Source organism: Cebus imitator, unplaced genomic scaffold, assembly GCF_001604975.1.
Source record: "Cebus imitator isolate Cc_AM_T3 unplaced genomic scaffold, Cebus_imitator-1.0 Scaffold314, whole genome shotgun sequence".
Taxonomy (NCBI): Eukaryota; Metazoa; Chordata; class Mammalia; order Primates; family Cebidae; genus Cebus; species Cebus imitator.
Genome location: NW_016107629.1, coordinates 1,800,460 through 1,824,191, shown reverse-complemented (window position 1 = coordinate 1,824,191; position 23,732 = coordinate 1,800,460). Strand labels below are relative to the sequence as shown.

The 23,732-nt window shown below is 36.5% G+C and overlaps 1 protein-coding gene and 1 pseudogene across 5 annotated transcripts in view; both read left to right on the top strand.

The window, feature by feature from the left end:
- ELF1 (E74 like ETS transcription factor 1) overlaps nucleotides 1-23,732 on the top strand; it is a 109,787-nt gene that overhangs the window by 48,207 nt on the left and 37,848 nt on the right. For 3 of the 5 annotated variants that reach the window (XM_017503760.2, XM_017503761.2, XM_017503758.2), the window contains exon 2: nucleotides 15,660-15,958. In XM_017503760.2, the coding sequence (XP_017359249.1) occupies nucleotides 15,887-15,958 (72 nt within the window). In that variant the 5' untranslated portion in view covers nucleotides 15,660-15,886. Of the gene's footprint in view, nucleotides 1-14,767; nucleotides 15,073-15,659; nucleotides 15,959-17,908; nucleotides 17,943-23,732 lie in introns of those variants that run through there. The other 2 variants (XM_017503759.2, XM_017503762.2) reach the window with 2 other exon arrangements.
- Nucleotides 4,822-6,833, top strand: LOC108286145 (annotated as a pseudogene).

The following is a 23,732-nucleotide window of genomic DNA, read 5'->3' as shown; positions in this document are numbered from 1 at the left end:
TAGATGTTTTTATTTCTCTTCATTAGATGAACACGTTTATTTTTAGATGAGAAAATGCCCGATGTTTTTGATATTTTATTTTATTTTTTATTGCATTTTAGGTTTTGGGGTACATTTGAAGAAAATGCAAGATAGCTGCATAGGTACACACATGGCAGTGTGATTTGCTGCCTTCCTCCCCTTCACCTATATCCGGCATTTCTCCCCATGCTATCTCTCCCCAACTCCCCACCCCCCACTGTCCCTCCCCTATTTCCCCCCAACAGACCCTAGTGTGTAGTGCTCCCCTCCCTGTGTCAATGTATTCTCATTGTTCAACACCCGCCTATGAGTGAGAACATGCCATGTTTGATTTTCTGCTCTTGTGTCAGTTTGCTGAGGATGATGGTTTCCAGGTTCATCCATGTCCCTACAAAGGACACGAACTCATCGTTTTTGATGGCTGCATAATATTCCATGGTGTCTATGTGCCACATTTTCCCTGTCCAGTCTGTCATCAATGGGCATTTGGGTTGGTTCCAGGTCTTTGCTACTGTAAACCGTGATGCAATGAACATTCATGTGCATGTGTCCTAATAGTAGAACGATTTATAATCCTTTGGATATATACCCAGTAATGGGATTGCTGGGTCAAATGGAATTTCCATTTCTAGGTCGTTGAGGAATCGCCACACTGTCTTCCACAATGGTTGAACTAATTTACACTCCCACCAACAGTGTAAAAGTGTTCCTATTTCTCCACATCCTCTCCAGCATCTGTTGTCTCTAGATTTTTTAATGATCGCCATTCGAACTGGCGTGAGATGGTATCTCAGTGTAGTTTTGATTTGCATTTCTCTAATGACCAGTGATGATGAGCATTTTTTCATATGTTTGTTGGCCTCATGTATGTCTTCTTTTGTAATGTGTCTGTTCATATCCTTCGCCCACTTTTGGCTTGTTTTTTTCTTGTAAATCTGTTTTAGTTCTTTGTAGATTCTGGATATCAGCCCTTTGTTAGATGGGTAGACTGCAAAAATTTTTTCCCATTCTGTTGGTTGCCGATTCACTCTAATGACTGTTTCTTTTGCCGTGCAGAAGCTGTGGAGTTTGATTAGGTCCCGTTTGTCTATTTTGGCTTTTGTTGCCAATGGTTTTGGTGTTTTAGTCATGAAGTCCTTGCCTATGCCTATGTCCTGGATGGTTTTGCCTAGATTTTCTTCTAGTGTTTTTACAGTGTTAGGCCTTATGATTAAGTGGAGCTATACTTTTTAAAAAAAAATAAAGACTTTTTTTTTTAGAGCCATTTTAGATTCACAGTAAAATTGAGAGGAAAGTAAAAGATTTCCCATATATCTTCTGCCCCTGCACATGCATAACCTGCCCATTACCAGCCTCCTGCTAATCAGTGTCTGCACCAGAGCAGTGCACTTGTTACAGTTCATGAACCTACACTGACACATTGTCACTCAATGTTCATAGTTTACATTAGGGTTCACTTGTGGTAGTGTACATTTTGTGGATTTGGGCAAATGTCACTTAGTAACAAGCATTTAAGTTTCCACATGTCTTTTTGTGGCTTGACAGCTTATTTCTCTTTAGTGCTGAATAGTATTTCATTATGTGGATGCACCACAGTTTATTAGTTCACCTACTGAAGGACATCTTGGTTGTTTACAAGTTTTGTCAATTATGAATAAAGCTGCTATAAACATCCATGTGCAGGTTTTGTGTGGACATAAGTTTTTACCTCCTTTGGGTAAATACCAAGGAGCACAGCTCTATGGTGTTAAGACTATCTTTAGTTTTGTAAGAAACTGCCAAACTGTCTTCCAAAGTGTACCATTTTGCTTTTCCACCAGCAGTGAATGAGAATTCCCATTGTTCCACATCCTCGTCAGCTTTTGGTGTTGTCGGTGTTCTGGATTTTGGCCATTCCAATAGGTTTGTAGTGGCACCTCATTGTCATATTGGTTTATATTTCCCCAGTGACAGATGATGTGGAGCATGTTTTCATATGCTAATCTGTATAGCTTCTTTGCTGAGGTGTCTGTTAAGATCTTCAGCCCATTTTATTTTTTTATTTCTTTTTGAGATGGAGTTTCACTCTTGCTGCCCAGGCTGGAGTGTAGTGGCACTCACGGCAACCTCTGCCTCCCAGGTTCAAGCAGTTCTCCTACCTTGGCCTCCTGAGTAGCCAGGATTACAGGCATGTGCCACCATGCCTGGCTAATTTTGTATTCTTAGTAGAGACAGGGTTTCTCCATGTTGGTCAGACTGGTCTTGAACTCCCGACCTCAGGTGACCCACCCACCTCAGCCCCCCAAAGTGCTGGGATTACAGGCATCAGCTGCTGCACCCAGCTGGCCCATTTTAAAATCAGGCTATTTTCTCTGAGTTTTGAGAGGTCCTTGCGTATTTTAGATAACAGTCCTTTCATCTGTGGTTTGTAAAGAGCAAAAATTTTTAATTTTGATGAAGTCCAGCTTATCAAGTCCTTCTTTCATTCATCCTGCATTTGGTATCTTAAAAGGCCATCAATAAACCCACGTTCATCTAGATTTTTCTCCTGTGCTATATTCTAGGAATTGTATTGTTTTCCATTTTCCATTTAGGCTTACGATCCATTTTGAGTTAATATTTGTGAATGGTGTAAGGTCTGTGTCTAGATTCTTTTTGTTTTTTTCATATGGATGTCCAGTTTTTCTACCACTGTTGGTTGAAAAGACTGTCTTTTCTCCATTGTATTGCTTTTGTCCTTTGACAAAGATGGTTGACTATTTATGTGGTGCCATTATCTATGCTCTGTATTCTGTTCCATTGATCTATTTTGTTCTTTCATCAGTACCTTATGTCTTGATTACTATAGGTTATAGGTGTACTTTTAAGCTTGATGCATAGAATATTTCCATTCACTTCTCCAGTTCAGGTATTCAGACATCCTGTCTTATAAATCTGACTACCATTTCCTCACACCTTTGCCATATCATGAGGAGCTTTTTTAGCCTTGTTAATAGATTTGGAGTTTTGCCTGTAGGTGATGGAAGCCATTAATTAGTTGTCAGAGAAGTAAGTTGATCATCTTTTCACTTTAGGTAAATAACTTCTACTCCAGGCTGAAGAGCCACAGGAATGGGGCTAGGATAGAGGTAGTAAGGGCCCATCAAATAAATAAGTGAAAGAGCCTATCATCTAATAATGCAGTACATGAGCATGAAGTAATTTAGATGGCCTTTAAGTTTTGCTTTCAGTTGATGATGTGCCTCCATGTAAGAGTGAAACTTCTTATAACAGAATACAGTTTCTACCAGAAGAGAGTTATGCTGTGTGGGAATTGGAGGTGGGGGAGGCGGGTCATATAGCACAATCTCCTGGGGAACTTTGAAACAGCATATCCCTGGCTTTTCACCCCCAATTAGTGCCAGCATGAAACACTGTTACCAATGGGAATCTGCTGTATTCTCAGATGGGAGAACCATTGCATTAGAGCATGTCTTTTCTAAGAAAATGGAAATATTAACTAGGAGAATAAAGGGCCACAGAAATGAAACAGAATTTCCTTGCAAGTTAAGTCTTGTTTGTTGGAGAGAGAAATTTTTTTAACTGCCTGAACAGGTTTTGCTGAGAAAGACATTTTAGCATGTTTGTGTTTACTTTTTAATGAACAGAATTAAAACAGTATATGACTACTGTTAAGATATTTCTCGTTTATTTATTTCAGAGATGAAGTCTCACTTTGTTGCCCAGGCTGGAGTGCAGTGGCATAATCTCAGCTCGCTGCTATCTCCACCTCCCGGGTTCAAGTGATTCTTGTGCCTCAGCCTCTTGAGTAGCTGGGATTGCAGGTGCCCTACCACACCCGGGTAATTTTTGTATTTTTAGTAGAGGTGAGGTTTCACCATGTAGGCCAGGCTGGTCCTGAACTCCTGACCTCAAGTGATCTGCCCTCTTTGGCTTCCCAAAGTCTTGGGATTACAGACGTGAGCCACCGTACCCTGCCAATATTTCTCTTTTGATTTTGAATTCTATTGTTTTCAGAACATGCTCAAAAAAAGAGTTAAACTTGAGACCACAGGTATGGACAGGTCTAGGTATTCAGTCTGTTTGGCTGTTTTGCCGGGTGCTATAAATGCTGCCTGAGTGTATTCTGATACCAGGTTAGCCCAAGTGGCCAATGATAGGAAGTGAAGAACTATGTGAAAGAACTGGAATTTCAGGTTTGGGTAGTGAGTAATTGTGGCCCTGCCTTCAGAATCCTGGAACTATTCACCTGGGTGTCAGCAAAAAGGCAAATACATAGAGAAGTCAGTCTGTTTAGTTTCATCATATTGATTTTTATTATTATTATTATTATTATTATTATCATGGTTGAAGCTAAGGTGAGCTTGAACAAGTAGCCAAGACCTGTGTCAGGTTTGCTTAAGTCACCAGAAGCCTGACTGAGACATTCTATACAAAAATCATCAATTTGTGCTTTATTTACATGAAAATAAAACTATACTTTTGATAAAGTCCTCAGTACTTCTCTCTGCTTACTCCCTCTCAATTAAAAAAAAACACCTAATTTAAACTAAAGAATCCGGCCAGATGCAGTGGCTCATGCCTATATAATCCCAGCACTTTGGGAGGCCAAGGTGGGAGGATTGCTTGAGCTCTGAAGTTTGAGATCAGCCTGGATAAGATGGGAGACCCCTTCTCTACAAAGGAAATTATGAAAAATTAGCCAGGTATGGTAGTATACACCTATAGCCCCAGCTACTCAGGAGCCTGAAGTGGGAGGATCACTTCAGGCCAGGAGTTCGAGGCCATAGTGAGCAAGGATCATGCCACTGCACTCCAGCCTGGGCAATAACGAGACAGTGTCCCTAAAAAATAAATAAAAATTAGCTCCTTGCTCTCTTGGTGCTGGCTCCTTGCCCACTGGGTGCTGAAGCTGGGCGGATGCAGCAAACCAGCTCCGCTAGAGGACTGAGCTGTGGAGCCCCACCCCCGCCATACCGGGCCCATTGGTGTGCTGCCCACACCTTCAGGTAACAGGCCAGTTGGGTCCTGAAGTAGCCAAAATGCTAAAAAGGCAGCAGTCCCAAAATGAAGGAACACCTGTTGTGTCTCAAGCGCCTGGAAACCAGAGGCCCAACAACACCTGTTACTTTTGTTGGCGCTGCTGCTGCAGCTGCTCCTGCCTCACTGTTAGGGATGAAGAAAGAGGGGAAGATGCGGGAAGACCCACACGCACTGCAGAAATGGAGAGTGTCAAGTCCTAGAGGAATGCCAAAACCCCACTGTGAGGAAGTCTTGTCCTGGTCTCAAAACTTTGACAAGATGCTGAAGGCCCCAGCAGGAAGAAACCTTTTCAGAGAGTTCCTCCAAACAGGATACAGCCAAAAGAACCTACTTTTCTGGCTTGCCTGTGAAGACTTAAAGAGCAGAACAAAAAAGTAATTGAAGAAAAGGCGAGAATGATATATGAAGATTACATTTCTATATTATCACCAAAAGAGGTCAGTCTTGATTCTAGAGTTAGAGAGATAATCAGTAGACATCTGTTGGATCCCGATCCTCCCATGTATAGTCCTCTCCAGACCCAAGTGACATATTTTCTAATGAATTCAAGGGGATGTTCAAGACTTTGACTCTAATGAAAACACTTCAGAAGGCAAATTGTTGCCCTAACTGATAGAAGGTCCCAGTTGGGAACTGATTTTATTCCTATGACAAAAGCTCTAAGATGAGTAGGGAAAAGGAACACTATCAAGCATTGATGACAGTAACCAAATATATTTTTTAGTATGTCATATATGCAATGTGAAATTCATTCCCCCCTCATTATTTCTCATATTAAATCGCATTTCAGAAATTTCAGAATTTTAAAACTGTTGACTTATACCTAACTACTGTCACTGTATTAGAGCTTTTAAATAATTAGAAATAAAGATTTTAGAATAATAAACATTGTGCTTCTGTCCTAAGCTTGGATACATTTCCTTTCTAAAGATGTAGCTCTTATTGCTGTATTAAAAGAATGCTACATACAGCGCTTACTAATGGAAATGTATGTCCACAGATTCACTTAGGGAGCATGGTGTAAAAACATCAGGAACTTAAAATTACAAATTTGATTTCAAGTTACATTTCTGTCTCATGTGACATTGGGCAAATCGTTTATCTTCTCTGAGTTCATTTTCCCATCTGCAAATGACAGATAAAATACTTAATTATCAGGATGGCTATGAGCATTAAATAAACATGGAAAGAATAAAGTGTGACATACATTAGTATTTTATCAAAGTTCTTCAACTTAATAATTGTTATTTTATGCTTGTATTAAATGTCATTTTAATGCACTTTCCCTATTGTTTTCCAAAATATACATTAAACATCTGATTTAGCTATTCATCAAAACATACAATCATATTTTAAGTTGGAACACTATATAGTGTTATTTCTTTGCTCAATAATGTGATCCCAAATCACTACTTTCAGTTCACCATCACCTCAAATCTATAGAAATGTTTCTGTCAATGACATAGATAGATAGATAATATATAATTGTATGTTAAAATTAAAATTTAAATAAGAGAAATCATTTGAAAATGTTATTTCCAAAGGAAATAAAACAACATTTCCAAGGACAAAAATAATATCAAGTTATTTGTTAAATATATAAATGAGTTATAGGGCTATGGCTAAGTTATGAGAGATTGACAGTTAGAAAACACTTTTTAATGTTAAGGTAGTATGATTTTCTTTAGCAATTTTACAATGAAAATAAAAACTTAATAAAAGGCGGTAATGGTGGTTCACACCTATAATCCCAGCACTTTAGGAGGCTAAGGCGGGAGGATCACTTAAGCCCAGGAGTTCCAGACCTGTCTGTGCAACAAAGTGAGACCCCCAACTCTAAGAAAAAATAAAATGTTTAAAATAAAAATAAAATTTAAAATAGTAATGTGTCCATTAAACCTTTTATTTTTGAGTAGCTTTAGATTTATAGAAAAACTGCAAATAGAGAGGCCCCATATATACTTGTGGGACGTCTATCAAAATTAATGAACCAATGTTGATCATTAAGTTCATACTTTATTCAGATTTCCTTAGTTTTTAACCTAATGTCCTTTTTCTGTCCCAGGATCCCATTCAGGCTATCACATTATATTTAGTTGTCATGCTTCCTTAGGCTTCTCTTGACTGTGACAGTTTCCTTGTTTTAAATGACAGTTTTGAGAAATAAACTGGTATTTTGTAGAATGTCCCTCTGTGGGGATTTGTCTGATGTTTTTCTCATAACTAGACACGGGTTTTTGGTTTTTGGAAGAACACAAAGGTAAAGTGCCACTTTCACCTATTTATCACATAATATCAAAGTTACATGCTTATCACATAATATCAAAGTTACATGCCATCATCAGGACTCCTCTTAGCTGTGACAGTTTCTCAAACTTTAGGCTACTCTTAGCTGTTCATGTTAACCTTGATCACCTTATCTATTATGTTTCTCCTCTGTAAAGTAATACATTTTTAAAGAGATTATATTGAAGGTAAATTGTCTGGACATTTACATTGAGTCAAACAAATTCTGAGCGGATTCCTCAACACTAATATTAGGTTCCACTAAGTGATTACTAATAAATACTATAAAGAAAATATAGTGACATGGAAAAATAAAACTCCAAAAGACAACCTGAATATTCATCTGTCTTAGCATGAATATTCACCTAGCATGAATATTCACCTAATAGAGGTGAAAGTGAATTTTTCCCTTGAACTATCTGCATAATTAATTTCAATAATCCTTCACATACTTTGATATTAAAGATCTTAGTCTTACTAATTGTCGTAAGAGGTAATTTAAATTTAAAATAACCACTTTGCTTAGTGCATTTCTATATTGCCCTCCACTAATCAATGAACACTGAATATTGAAATAATATCAAAGACCTGATATATTTCCCACCAGCTTTAACCGATTTGTCATAAATACGTTCTTGTATATGACTTTTAAATGCTTGCTAAATATTAAAAATAGTTTCAATGTGTTTGGCTTTGTTTTTACATATCGAATGTGTAAAATTTTTTTTTTTTTTTTGAGACGGAGTTTCGCTCTTGTTACCCAGGCTGGAGTGCAATGGCGCCATCTCGGCTCACCGCAACCTCCGCCTCCTGGGTTCAGGCAATTCTCCTGCCTCAGCCTCCTGAGTAGCTGGGATTACAGGCACGCGCCACCATGCCCAGCTAATTTTTTGTATTTTTAGTAGGGACGGGGTTTCACCATGTTGACCAGGATGGTCTCGATCTCTTGACCTCGTGATCCACCCACCTCGGCCTCCCAAAGTGCTGGGATTACAGGCGTGAGCCACCGCGTCCGGCATGTGTATAATTTTTTACTATCGTACTTAATAATAAATTTTTATCATACTTAATAATCTATATCCATATATTGTACTCCACCAGTATTTATTGGTGGACAATAAAGAAGTTTTGAATACATGAATACAACTGCAGAGCCACCACACTTGGTATTTTGCAATGCCAGAATAACGGTGGGTACTCATAAATTGAATGCATAAATCTAGATTATGTTTCCTCCAATTTAAGTTTTTCTGGGTTTTTTATTCCCCATTCCTATAATCAATTTTATCATTTTACCTTTGTACAATAATATACATCTGGAAAATGCTAGAATTTTCACCGTGTAGTAGAATTTGAACATGACAATAATGTAAAATAATTCAGAAGTCTCAAACCTAGATATCTTTCTTTGAGTTTTCAAAGTAAATCAAAATATAGCTGTTTTCATTTTACCATATTATAGAAACCTATGGATGTTATTGTAAAATCCATATGCATATGCTGACTTTCTTAAAACATTTTGAATTAATAAAGAATTCAACAATGAAAAAAGTAATTAAAATTAAAAGAATGCTTAATTTTAAGTAGCTACCTTGCATAGCTACCTAAAATATAGTAAATAAATAGTACCTGTTTAGATTGCAGAAACACAGTTTTAAACTTTTTCTCAACCTTCTTAAATTTGTTGAATATTTGAAAAAAATTTAAATGAAAATTTTAAATGAAACGTTTTCCTTTTCAATTATGAGAACACTGAATGCAATGAAATGGTTTGTTTGCCTTGTGACATTAACTTGTGTTTTTTCCCTTCAATTTTGTGTGTTTAGAGAAATAGGAACTCAGCAGGAACTGAGAGAGTATGACTACTGTTTTTTGGGAAAGTTCAAATCTGGTTTCTTAACTATGCCTGCATTTGGGGATGTTTCTTTATTGTTTTTTCCATATCCACATATTTTAATGTAAATTCTAGCAATGCTACTGTGTTTAAAATAACTAGAAAGGCTGGGCACAGTGGCTAACCCTGTAATCCCAGCACTTTGGGAGGCTGAGGCCAGCGGATTGCTTGAGCTCAGGAGTTCGAGACCAGCTTGGGCAACATAGTGAGACACCGTCTCAACTGAAAGTACAAAAATTAGCCAGATGTGATGGTACACCCCTATAGTCCCAACTACTCAGGAGGGTAAGGCATGAGAATTGCTTGAACCCGGGCAGAGGTTGCAGTGAGCTGAGATCATGCCAGTGCACTCCTGAGTGATAGAACGATAGAGCAAGACTCTGTCTCAAAAAGAAAAAAAAAGAACTAGAAAGAAAAATGTCAGTACAAATCTATCTTGTAGTATTTTAATGAGTTATTAAGTTGTGTTAGCCCCCTAAAAAGGCTTATACATGTTTCCTTTTTACTTTTTAAACTGAGTGAAAATGTGAGGCAAGATAATATGATATAATTAATTTGGGAGATAATGGTAAAATTTTAAGATTTAAAGCAATAAATAGGAAAATCTACAAACCCTTTGCACCAGTTGTTTCAGTTAAAAATATGGTTGAAAATGATTTATCCAAGTATCAAGAGGTTGCATAATATATAAAAGCATTTTAATTAACAATCGTCCTGGGGTATGGTAAGATAGTTTTGCTAGATATTTGTCTAAGGGATTTCTTATTTTTCCAGATATTCTGCTAAGGAAAAAATATTAATGAAGTTCTATTAATATAGATATAAAGGTACCAGTAGGAAGTCCGGGCTTTTTTTGCTTTCTTTGCCACTAACTGGCTGTGTGTCATTGGACAAATCAGAATGCTCTAGTCCTAAACTCTTTATCTTTTAAGTGAATATATTGTCCAAGGCAATCCTTAGATCTTTTTCAGCTCTAAGATCCTGTGATTTCACCCTTTTTAGACTGAAAATTGGCAACCTTTGGAAGACTGTGTGGAATTTATCTTCATACCACTGACTTTTCATTTCTGCTGGGAGCTAATACAGACATTCTACCATATTATAATAGAAAACAGATTTTTAAAAAGGCCAAATTATAGTCCATCACACAGGAATTCAGTCATTACAGTTTATGGATTTATTGCTTGTTTCTCATTTCTACTTTGTATAGCTTCTCTTCTCTCACTTTTCTTATTCTGTTTTCTTTCATTTCTGTTGTATTTCTTCTAATAGTTTTTCCAAATACGTTGCATTTCTCATAATGGCTATCTGTATATATTGAAAAGGGCCATTTATTAAGTTACCACATCTTGTGAAAGTTCTTTCTGTTCAGTTACTTGGTATCTAGAGTTACTGTAGCATTCCAGTTTTTTAGATGCTGCCAACCTACAAACATGCATATATACATAATCACACACACAGTCTGAATTACATACTTTATTAGAGAAGCCATTCAACCACCTCATTGCTCTAAGCTGGTATATTTCATCTTCTTTATCCCAGAATTGTCTGATCTAAAACCTTTTTGCTTGTTTGATTGATTCTCTTTATTTATTAATTTTCTTTCTTATTCTTTTCTTTCTTTTTTTTTTTTTTTTTTTTTTTTTTTTTTTTTTTTTTTTTTTTTTTTTTTTTTTTTAGATGGAGTCTTGCTCTGTCGCCTAGGCTGGAGTGCTGTGGCATATCTCAGCTCACAGCAACTCCCACCTCCCGGGTTCAAGCAATTCTCCTGCCTCAGCCTCCCAAGTATTGGGATTACAGGTGCCCACCACCATGCCAAGCTAATATTTTTATTTTAATAGACACAGGGTTTTGCCCTGTTGGTCAGGCTGGTCTCGAACTCCTGACCTCAGGTAATCCACCCTGCTTGGCCTTTCAAAGTGCTGGGATTACAGTTATGAGCCACTGTGCCTGGTCTATTTATTATTTTTCACCATAAACAACTGGTACCAGCGTAACCTAAAAGGAGAGTGACAATTCTTAAAAAATATATTTATGAATTCATGAGTTTAATATCCTTGTGTCTAAAAACCTCTTTAAAGGAATCTTAAATTTACATTCAATCAGTGATCAATTTTGACTGTCATATTTTTTTTAGTACCTGAAGTCTTTTATAATAAATTAAACAAAAGGTAACCATTTGAATTGGTTATAGTGGCTAGTAGTGTGGCTGAGGGTTTTGTGTTTACAATCAGTGAAGTCATTTTGTTTGGAATGGGGCATAATGGGGCTCTGTGTTAGGGAAGCTTGCCAGAGTGAAGTCCTGGCCTTGAAGAAACAGATTTAATAAAAACACACCTAACTTTTAAGCACTGGAATGGAATTATACTATTGTTGATAATGGGTTATGATGTTCTTTTTTGGGGGGTTTAGCAAATAGCTGTGGTAATGGAGACTTCCAAGGAGTACAGAAATGAGACTTAAGGAATAATTAGTTATCTGGCATGCACCTGTTACATATCTCTTGCATATACTTACAGCACTAAAGAATCTATTGTTAATTCAGTGCACATTATGTGTCAAGTATTCTACACATGCATTTTTGCATCTAATCTTCACAATAGCTCTAGGTTTTGGTATTATTTACTTTACCCATTTTACAGAAGGAGGAAACTTGAGACTGATACTACCTACATTATTGAACGAGGAGACTGAGACACCCAGTAAGTAACTTGTCCAAGGTCACACTGCAGAAGATTGGCACCCAAGCAGTCTGACTCCAGAGCCTGCTCTCTGAACTACTTTGTGTTGCTATTTTACCTTAACTACAAAGCTTGTTTTGGGGATGAGGCGTTAGGAACCTCGTTGATAAATATTCCTGTGGCAAGACTCCTCGGAGAATAAAATATGGTCCTGACCCAATTAAGAGACATTTGAGCCAGCCTGAGATTTCTTATCTGATAGATGCCTGCCTGGATGCCCTCTTTCTAATCTGAGTGCCCATATTTTTTTCCCATCTAAGAGCATATTTGAGGAATTAGATGATGTATTTAGTTTTGGACATGTTTTTTACACACTGACTTCAAGGGGCACTGATGTAGACTTGTCTGATAGACAATTTGGTGACTGGATTTGGAGCTCAGAAGCTGAACCTAGAGATGGAGATTTAAATTTTTTTGATATATATATTTACTTAATCTGTATTATAAACTGTTATAGCAGAAAGGACTTTGATGGATTTAGAGGCCTGGCTGTATAGTTTTAGAGAGAGTCCTGATTTAGGAAACAAGAATTCTAGTTTTTGTTCTGTTTTTCTTGTAGACTGTAAGGACTTGGCCACCCCAATTTACTAATGAAAAATGGAATCATTAATTTAGATCTTCAGTCTTATCTATAACTGAAAAAAATTGTAAGATACCTGAGCTTTGTAATTTAAGTATCTTTGATATCTACGGGTGTTCCCTCTCGATCAGGTATCAGAAAATGTATTCTTAAGAATCTCCTTGCAGCTGTAGGGTATATAAGTACACAGGGGAGAGGAAGAGGAGCAGGAAAGATGACAGAGCGTCAAACACATGATTAAGCCAATAAAATGCTTTTCTTAACACATTTTCAGTTTATGGACTTCTCTATAGAAATGAGCAACAGCTACATGGGAGCAAAGGTGTCTTTTTCTGCCTCAATAAGTGGCTTGTGATTGTGGGGAGCCATTTTTAGTTTTGATTTATTAGTGTTGGTTTTTAGTATGTACTATAAGGTGTGGGTATATTGATTGCTTATTCTGATTTTTTAGATTTCTGAAAGACAACTGTTAAAGCACAGTAGCAGTGTGGAAGTGCTGATACAAAAAAGCACACGATAGCAGTCAAAAAGAAAGTAAAACTTAAGTTTCCATAGATGTATTTACATTGGCCATTGGGACAATGTCATTTTGCATTTGTGAACAAACGGGTTTTGAAATAGCCTTTTGGAACCTAATCTTTTACAGAGAAACTTCTGTATCAGCAAACATCCCTTGATTCTGGTTATATTTTCTTACTATGGCTTTTCAAACTTACGATAATAGTTTCCTCTTTATCAGGAATACATCAGTCATTCTTTTTTTAAATAAAGGATATTTGTAGAAATAGTTTAAATATCTAATGATATTTATTTATTAAACACACACTCTCACTATGTAACACAAGTTGGAGTGCAGTGGCAGTCATGGCTCACTACAGCCTTGAACTCCTGGGCTCACGCTAGCCTCCTGCCTCAGCCTCCAGAGTATCTAGGATCACAAGTGCACACACACCAACATAGCCAGCTAATTTTCTGTTTTTTTTGTAGAGATAAGGTCTTGCTACGTTGCTCTGGCCGGTCTCAAACTCCTAGTCTCAAGTGACTTCTTCCCTACCAGCCTCCCAAAATGCTGGTGTTACAGCTGTAAGCCACCATGCCTGACCTGATAAGATATTTAAAACAGTATCTGTTATCAGTGTAATCCTTTTTGTCTTCACTGTGGGCACACAGGTTTGGGAAATACAGAAGAAATTTTAGACAAAGGTTATTTCCCCAGAAGAGGTTTAGCTTCAGTTGTCTTGGTGCTTGGCACATTGCCTTGCAAATAATTGGCACTTAAACATGTATTCACTTGAATTAAGGGGACACAGTTTTCAAATTTGAGACAGTGTACTACAGTGAATGCTATGCTTGTATGGGCAGCAATTGCCATGTTTTTGAAGGGAGCAACCCTTATAGTTTGAGGCAGAGATGTTGGGAGGCTTTGTGAAATAAATGGGGCTTGAGTATTGAGTGGAAAAGATGGGATTGAATGCTGGTAAGTAGAAGTGGGTGTGTATTGCAGGCATGGGAAATAACAGAAGTTGAGAAAAAAGGCAAGATTGAATAGTTTGTGTGGAGGAATATTAGGCAGGCCTGCTATAGAGGAATTGGGTTGGATAATAATTTAAGGAAGAAGGTATTGTAAATAATACCTGTACAAGGCCAAATATGTCTATCTGTGATCAATTTAGATCAAAACACTTTTTTTCCTCTTCTAGATAGGGTACATTGCTCAAAAAACACCTGAAAGTACTAGAAATACATTTGGAGTTGAACTTGCTGTTAAAAGGGAGTGGATGAGAGTAGGAAATTTGCTGGGTTGAAATTTGGTGTAATAAGTAGAACTATCATCTGACTTGGATCCTTAATTCTTACTTTATTTTGAGTTCCTGCTGGGAAAATCACAATCATCCATGATGGCCATGAAAGCCCAGAACACATAGGGACTTGTCTTTACAGAAATTAGGAAATGATTAAGTGATTTGGCTAGCACATACTAGCTGGATTTACGTTTTCAGGGTAACTGATTCACCAGGTCGGCTTCATCCCCAAACTTGCCTGTTTGAATGATTAGGAAATTACTGGCCGTCCTTTCCTTGGAGTCAACTTCTTTTTTAAAGTGTTTGTATTAAAATTATAAATGGTAATTCAAAGAACTAGACGTTACTTAATGTGATTATTTTTATATCTTTGTCTTTTCATGCCACGTTTATGACCATAATCATTTGATGAAAATTTAATAAGACTGTGATAAACACCTAAAGAATTTTTTCCTTTTCCTTCTATTAGTGTCTATAACTTTAAAAATAGGCAAACATCTTTGGCTAATATTATAAAAGCCTTTCTTTCTTCGTTGTGAAATTGTTTTCACTGCTAAGTTGCGTTTCTGTTTTTCTACTATTGTAAAGTGCAGTTCTTTGCATGTTCTAATTTGCCATGACGTGGTCAAGTGCTGTTTCCTTCCTGTTGCTTGCAAGCCTATGCTAGAGATAAGAATACATTTCAGTGCATTAAAAAAGAAGCCACTGAAGACAGACTTTAGCATGGTAATTTTTAAAACATTCTACTTATCAGAAGCCTTTTTAAAGAACAGAAAGAGTAGGCTTTAATTTCTGCTTATTTTTAAAAGATTTAAAAATAGTTCTTACTAAACTTTAAATGTATTAGATTTTAAATCCTTATATAAATCCTCTGTTAGAGGTGAAAATATATATATATACACGTTATGAAATTACTCGTGGGGTAGCAGTTTCTGTGTATGTCCTCTGCTAAGTTGGTAAAAAGAATGAAATTGTTTATATATCCTTTATTGCAATGACAGCTCTCATTATTATTGTTGGGGTTTCTTTGTATGTTTTTTTTTTTTTGAAATTGAGTATTTTAACAGTAGTTTAACTGGGATTAGGGGGAGAGAGGCATAATTTTCAGTAGTGAGAATGATCTTAGCAGGAGCAAAGTCTTCAAAGGAAATATGTAACTTTTTAAAAAGAACATTATGTTCATTAGTCATGTTGATTTTATTTAAAAATATTAATAACAAAAAAATTCTTTGGCGATACTGCCCTCTGTATCAGTTATGATATTCTAAGTGGGGATTGCTTTTTTGTAACTAATTTAAGCTTTTGTTTTTTAGGCCAAGAAGCTTGAGAGAAGAAAAATTTCACAAAAATTATCTGAATTTGACTAGAATATCAATGAACCAAGAAAACTGAAGCACCTTTCCTAAAGAAAACTTGAGTATATAGTAACTTCACAGACAGAGCTGAGGGTTCTTACCCAAATCGGTCACTGGATTTTTCTGCCTGATACATGAACCTGTTTGGAATTTTTCTCATGTGGATCTAAGGGGAATGCTTTATTATGGCTGCTGTTGTCCAACAGAACGACCTAGTATTTGAATTTGCTAGTAACGTCATGGAGGATGAACGACAGGTATGAGATCCAGAGAAAATTTTATTTTAATGAATTTATTATGATTTTAACATTAGTATCAGAAAATTATTTTTTAAAAAGACAATAAGAGAAACTTTATTAAAGTAAAAATTTAGAAATGAAATATTTGGAGGAAGTACGATACTGTGCTTTAAGTACTAGTTAATTCATTAAGAATAAATCTGATCCTTAACTTTGATATAGTAACAAGAAAGTAATACTTTTAGGATTTAGCTTGTTTTTCTGTAAAATGAGACTTAACACTAAATGCCTTAAGTAATTATTTTTAAGTACTTAAAAAAGTTCTAGGGAATATACCACCATTTAATGTATGTGATTAATTAATGTTTGTAATCTTGGGCCACTTCTTCAAGTAGATGAGACGGTGTTAGCGGTCACATAATCATACATTTCAGTCCAAAGCATGTGACTTTGAGGAAGTTACTTAACTTCTCTAGATCTAGATTTCATCATCTGTAGAACAAGGGGATTGAACTGAAGAATTTCTAAATTGGCTTTCAGTGAATTTATACAAGATATGCAAATTACTGTTTTCAGTATATAAAAAAGATCTAGGAGATACTGCATAAAAGATCTAAGATTAATTTTAGTCTCCTTCCCCCCTCCCCGAAACACACACACACACACACACACACACACACACACACACGAACTGGAACAAGCCTAGAGTTTCTTGGGACTTTACAATTAACTTCTTTTTTAAACAAGTTATATGGGGAATATCAGACATAATATGGGAGAAATAGTGTACGTGTTGGAGAGACTCAGGCAGGGTACTAGGAAAAATATTTTGAGAACCAGCCTAAAGTTGATTTATTACTGAAATAAGCCTAATACTAAACACCTAATTTTAATAGGCCAATTATAATATGTAATGCCTTTATTCTGGAAATGTAGTTACTACAAATAATAAAATTCTTACTTTTGGTAGAGTGAATTTAATGATTTGTATAAAATTAAAAATTTTTTTAGCTGTGTTGTCCACTGAAGTGACAGAACAAAAAGTTTATAAATAAACCTACAAACAGTGAGGATTTAGATTAAGTTGCCTTAACATCAGGATGAGCTTTGACTAGGGAGGATAAAAGTTTCAGGGAGAGGATTGCTTGGTCTCTATTAAAAATATAATAATAGTGATGTGGACTTAATCTAGAGACAATAGAAAAGATACTTTAGGACGAAAGGTGTTTTGAATGTGTTCTAAGACAGGATGTTTGTGCATATATGAAGGTTCGAACAGAGTGTTTACTTTGCAGCCCTCTTAAGTGAAAGATGCTGTTATAGATGCCAGGCTTGATGTGGTGAGGTTTGATCTTGGGATATAGCAGCAGAGGGCAGAGCCCTAAGCCACTCACCGTATGCTCAAAAAATATAGTGATATTCTTTGGACCATGAGAAGTGAATTTTACATTATGGTACCACATTCATACATGTGTCTGCATAGCCTAAAAAAGTTCTGCAGGCCAGGTGAAGTGGCTCACGCCTGTAATCCCAGCACTTTGAGAGGTCAAGGAGGGTGGATCACATGTTCAGAGACTGAGACCATCCTGGCCAACATGGTGAAACCTCATCTCTACTAAAAAATACAAAAATTAGCCAGGCGTGGTGGTTTGCACCTGTAGTCCCAGCTACTCAGGAGGCTGAGGCAGGAGAATTGCTTGAACCCGGGAGGCGGACGTTGCAGTAAGCCAAGATCATGTCACTGCACTCCAGCCTGGGCGACAGAGTGAGACTCAGTCTCAAAAAAAAAAAAAGTTTTGCACAACAACACTTATACACTTACTATGTGTTATACATTTAGTTTGTTTTGCAGGGGTTATTTATGTCTTTGGAAAGGGAGATGGTACTGTTAGCCTAACATCAGCATGTATATATATGCATTTTCTTAAGTTATTTTTGTCTAACAAAATGAATCTATATTTTGTGCAGGTAATAAGGATTTTACAAGTATTAACCATATAAGGTAAATACTAATATCTCCATTTTATAATGAGGAAATTGAGATATCAAGAGGTTAAGTCACTTTCCTGGAATCATACAGCTATTAAATAGTAGAGCCACAATTTGAACTCCGCCAGTTTATTTCTCACTAATGATGTTTTATATATTCTTGCAATAATGTGTGACAATCTTACTGTGTTATAATCAGCATCAAAATGTTTAAAATTCTTGTTGAGGTTTGGCGTCTTCAGTCTTCAGCCATCAGCATAGCAAATGTAATTGCTTTGGAGGAGAGTAGATCAGTGCTGTTGATGATATTAGCATCTTATCTCACCTGGGGCTCTGCCTCTCTGTTTGCTTATTAGCTTAATTTGTTTTTAATAGAAAAACAATAACTTGCCATTTATATTAATAAAAGAAGTCACCTAACACAAAGATACATAAATAACCAGTGAAAAACCTCTCTTCACCCTTACTCCCTAATCGTGTTCTCCTTCCCAGAAGAAACTAGTATTAAGTATTAATATTTTGTGTATAATTTTTTAAACAATTGTCTGAACAAATGAACAATAGACATACATGCAAAACTGCATACAGAGGTTGCTTTTGAGACACGAATGAAGTTATGCTACTTCTTTGTGTCTCATTTGTTTTCACTTAATGTATTCTAAATGTTTGTGTGTGTGTTGATTCTACATAATTTACTATTTTACATGATGAGCAGCCCATTGTCTATTTTACAGTTGCTGATCATGGCTGTTACCAGCATTTTGCTATGATGTACAGTATTGCAGTGAACATCCTTGTTTAGAAGGCAGTAGATCTACCTAGCGGTAGTGATGGTTAAGAGCTCAGGTACTGAAGACGAAATGCCTTGGTCGAATCCTGATTCCGATGCGTACTATGTCTGTGACTTTGGGCGAGTTACTCAGCCTTTCTGTGCCTTGGTTTCCTTGTCTTCAAAATGGGGATGAAAATTATGGAACCTAAATTATAGGATTGCTGTGAGAATTAAGTGAGTTGATGTTTCTAAAACTCTTAGAAACATCTCTGGCTAATAGCTAATATTTACTGAGCACTATCATTTTGTCATTTTGTGTGTGTGTGTGTGTGTGTGTATCTTCGTACACTTATGTGATTGTAGGGTCACTAAAAACAATTACTGAGCTTACTAAACATATAAACACAGATAATTCTTTTAAAAGGCTGTGTTATATGGGCATAAAAATGGAAACAGTAGACACTGGGGACTACTAAATGGGGAAGGAGGGAAGCAGGCAAGGGTTGAAAAACTAACTATTGGGTACTGTGCTCACTGCCTGGATGACGGGATCCATCCTACCTCAAATCTCATGTAACAAGCAATTTGCCCATATAACAAACTGCCACATATACCCCCTGAATCTAAAATAAAAGTTAGGAAGAGAGGGACTGTGTTAGTTCCTACTACTACTAATAGTGTATTTCCCAAACCGTTATCAACAGAAGTCTTTTTTTTTGACCAGTCTTCAGGGTGAAAATGATATTTTACTGTTTTGATTTGCATTTCCTTGACTACTAATGGTCAGGTAGTTTATTATTTGTAAATTTTATTTATTGTCAATTAGAGTTTTCTTTGATTTACTTACTAATATATCGTTTTGCCCAGTGGGAGTTCTTTATTATGGTTATTACATTAGAATCATTGATATTTTCTCCCAGTCTAGTGCTATCTTTTAACAATATGATATCTTGTGCTGTATAGAAATTTTAAATGTTTTTAATAAAATATATCAATATTACAAATTAATAATATTAATTTGGGGGCTTTTTGCCCGCTGCTTAGGAAAGCTTCCCTCACTTCTAAAATTAGTATATATTCTCTTTACATTTTCTTCTAGTATCTTTCATATTTTTAGCTCCTCAGTCCATCTGAAGTTTATTTTTGTATGATCTGAGGTATTCATGATCTAAAGATTCCTTCCCCACTCACGCAAATAGTGGTGTTAGCCCTTCACCATTTATTGAATGTTTTACGTTTTTCACACTTAAACTGCCACCTTTGTTAATACTAAATTAGCCTGTGTACAGGCTTCAGTTTTGAACTTCCTAGTATATTCTCCTTCCTTGAACTGTTTTTATATCGTGCCAGTATCACATTGTTTTTATTAGAATCATTTTATAGATTTGATATCCGATAGGATATCCTTCTCCCCGCAAATTGGAATAGGATTTTGAATGAATTTTAGAGTTAGCTTGTTAACTCTAAATTTAGCTTGTTAAGCTAAATTAAAATCTTGTTGGGATTTTAACTTTTTAAAGTTAAAAAGTATTTATGACTTTTAAAATAATATATTACATTTTGGCTGTTTATAAAATTACTGTTTGAAGGCACCAGATTAGAATGTATCTTTTGTTGTCAGTTATGGCCTAAGTTATATTAGTCTAAAGAAACTGACACTATTAATATGGTTGCCAGCATTTTGATCGTTTTCCCATATTCAGTTCATATTCTTTTTGAGAATTGCTTGGCACTCTTGAGTGGAGATGGCACGGGTCATGGGGGGGGTGTTGGAAAGGAAATATCAATGCTGTTGATGCTGACAATTTAAAACTCTGTTCTTGCTGTCTCTTCTAAACTGGGAATATTTGCAGCTGAGAATGAAGCACTTCCGTGAGAGAGCAACACCATCAGTATTGAGTACAATATCCTTTTATGCAATGGTGCTTTGGTTTGACCTTAACAAGCATGTTAGCATGGCGAATGTGTGAGAATGAGAAGAAAGCAGAAGTCTATGGATACAAGTTTCTAAAGAAAGGAAACCTGACTATTTACTTAAATGTTCCAGGAGTTTATTTAATAATTTTGATATGTTATGTGAAAAAAACTGTATTTTTTTTCAGTCATTGGTTTTAAAAGTAGAATTTCTGGCAAATCATTTATGCTTAATGGACTTAAGTCTAGAGAGAAGTTTGGTGACAAGGAAAAAATGAACACGTGGAACAACAAATTTTTATAGACTCTCATCACAATATAAGATTGTCCACATTGTCATTGGGTGCAGGGACAACGTAGCCATGTTACTGCAGTTCTACCACCAGTGGTAGTGTTAGCACTTCCCCCTCTAGGGTGTAAATTGGCTTCCTCTGACTGCTAATTCCTGAAGGTTAGAGAGTAACAGTGCTGGCCGGGTGCAGTGGCTCACGCCTGTAATTCCAACACTTTGGGAGGCCGCAGCGGGAGGCCGAGGCGGGCAGATCACCTGAGATTGGGAGTTCAATACCAGCCTGACCAACATGGAGAAACCCCATCTCTACTAAAAATACAAAATAAGCCGAGCGTGTTGGCATATGCCTATAATCCTAGCTACTCGGGAGGTTGAGGCAAAAGAATCGAATGAACCCTGAAGACAGAGGTTGCGGTGAGCCGAGATTTCGCCATTGCACTCCAACCTGTGCAACTGGAGCGAAACTCCATCTCAAAAAAAAGAAAACAAAAACAAAAAGTAACAGTGCCTTGCTGTCTTTTATACAAGCTGCCCAGTGATTTTTTTCATGCAGTGTTTGGGAAGCACTATTCAATGTAATAGAGATAAATGCAAAGCGCTGTGGCTACTGAGAATGGAGCCATTGACTGCATTGTAACTTTGGGAATGTGTCCCCATGGAAGTTGAACTGCATCTCAAAGTTTATCTGACAGATGAAGAAGAAGAGGTGTTCCAGAGCAGCAGAGTGTACCAAAACTTTTAACGATTCTCTTGACTTCATTATCTGTCCAAACATCTTAACTTACGGTTAGAAGCTTTTCACAGTGTGCCTGTTTCACACTATATAATTTTCCAAAATGCTTTCCTGCTTCTGTTTGCTCAGAAATGATTTCCCACATTCATACCTGTTGCATGTTTAAGTCTAAGAATCTTTCAACATTTTAGAAGAAAACGTCGTTTTTCCAGGAACTCATCCTGAAATCATTCCTTCAAGAATTAACAACTTTATCCTGTTATTTCTATGCTGCTTATTAGTCTCACGTTTGCCGTGTTAAGTTTTCATATATACATTACTAATTTTCCCAAATAAGTGCGAAATTATTTGAAGAAAGAGATCATCTTTTTTTCCCTTAATATTACCAAAGCATTTAATATCATTGAGTTCTCTTAAATATTTTTTTTCCTTTTTAAAATTTGTGGAATAAGTGATCTCTTCTATAAAATAGGTATAACTTACCTGTTGGTAGATGATCTGGGATATATATGTCTTCACTTATGGTCCTTATCATATCAGAAGATCTCTGAATGATAAAAGTGTGATATCTTGGCTACGGAATACATTTTCCAGGACCTGTTGACCACATTCTCATTGGGTACAGGGACAGTGTAGCCATGTCGCTACAGTTCTAAGACCAGAAACAGATATTCATAGAATCCTTTTTCTGAAGTATCTGGAACTGTTCTGTTATACCTTTAGTGGAAGACACTTCAAATAACTTTTGAAGATTGTCATTGAAATTATACATAAATAAAATCCATTAAATGACAGTTGTTCACATTAAATCTGGTTGTGGGCCTGTGGATGCTTTTGTTTTTCTGTCTACTATGTTGTATGTCGAAATTGTTTTTCTAAAAAAAATCAGAGAAACTAACATTCATATAGAGCTTTCCTCTTTCCTTATATACTATTTCCTGTACCTAAGAGGATAAGTCACACCAACCTGCCATTTTTCAACTAGAATGGTAGGATTCTGTTAGGTCAGAGATTAGGTATACCTCATAAAGTAAGGTAAAAGGAATGAGTTGATAGTGTTTAATGTGTAACTTACTCAGCACTAGTGATGTGAAGGGCAGGAAGCTGGAATGTGGCTATTGATTGGTGTATGGACTCAGTGGATCCTCTGTTATTTGCCTAAAATTTCAGGTTCTGTCTGCTTTGGCTGCCTTATTTTTAGCTCTTTTCATATCAGACTTAAGAAATCCATTATAAGCTTGGCCATTTGTGAAACTAACATACAGAGGGTGCTTGTTTCTTTTCAGTACACTTGGAAAAGCCTTTATCAAAGGAGTTATGTCTTAGAGCCCGCAGATACAAGCCTGATTGCCTTCTGGGGGAAATTCGATTTTGCTAAGGGCTGAGGCCCACTTCAGGTTAAGTGAAGGGACAGCCCTGCCTGTGGTCTAACATTTGGCTTATCTCCTCACCCATTCTTGGCAACAAGGAAGCTGATAGTTGTTATGAAAGAGGAGTCAGTGTGGAGAGTAGGAACTTCCTGCTCTTTTTTTTTTTGCAAAATCTTCCTTTAACTGCTCCCCAGCCATTCCACAGAGGCCCAGGGATAACGTCCTTAAATGAATAAGATGAGATCATTGTATGGGGTAGGACATGGACCAGATGGGCTCCAGAAACTTTCAGTGATGAATTTTAGTAGCTACTGTTTACTGAGTATCTTGCCCCTTGCACTGTGCTTTACAGGGATTATGCTATTTAATTCTTTACAACAATCTTAAGAAGTAAGTGCTCCTAATTCTCACTACAAAAGAGTCAAGTGAGGCTCAGGGAAGGGAAGTAACTTGCCTGTAATTTCATAGCTACTAAGTGATAGAGCTAGGAAATGTAACCCAGCCTGTGCCTTCAACCACTAATTGAATAATGCTAGCCACTGCAACATGTAAGTGGCGAAAAGTAGTTTAAAATGTGGAAGAATTACTATATTCTGCATTTATGGTTTTGGCAAAAAAGTGTTACTAATTCTAGCTAATTTGTTAGTATAATTACAGGTAGGTGGTTCTTATGCCTGGCATACCTTTTTAAAAAAAAAACAAAACAGCTTTATTGCAATGTA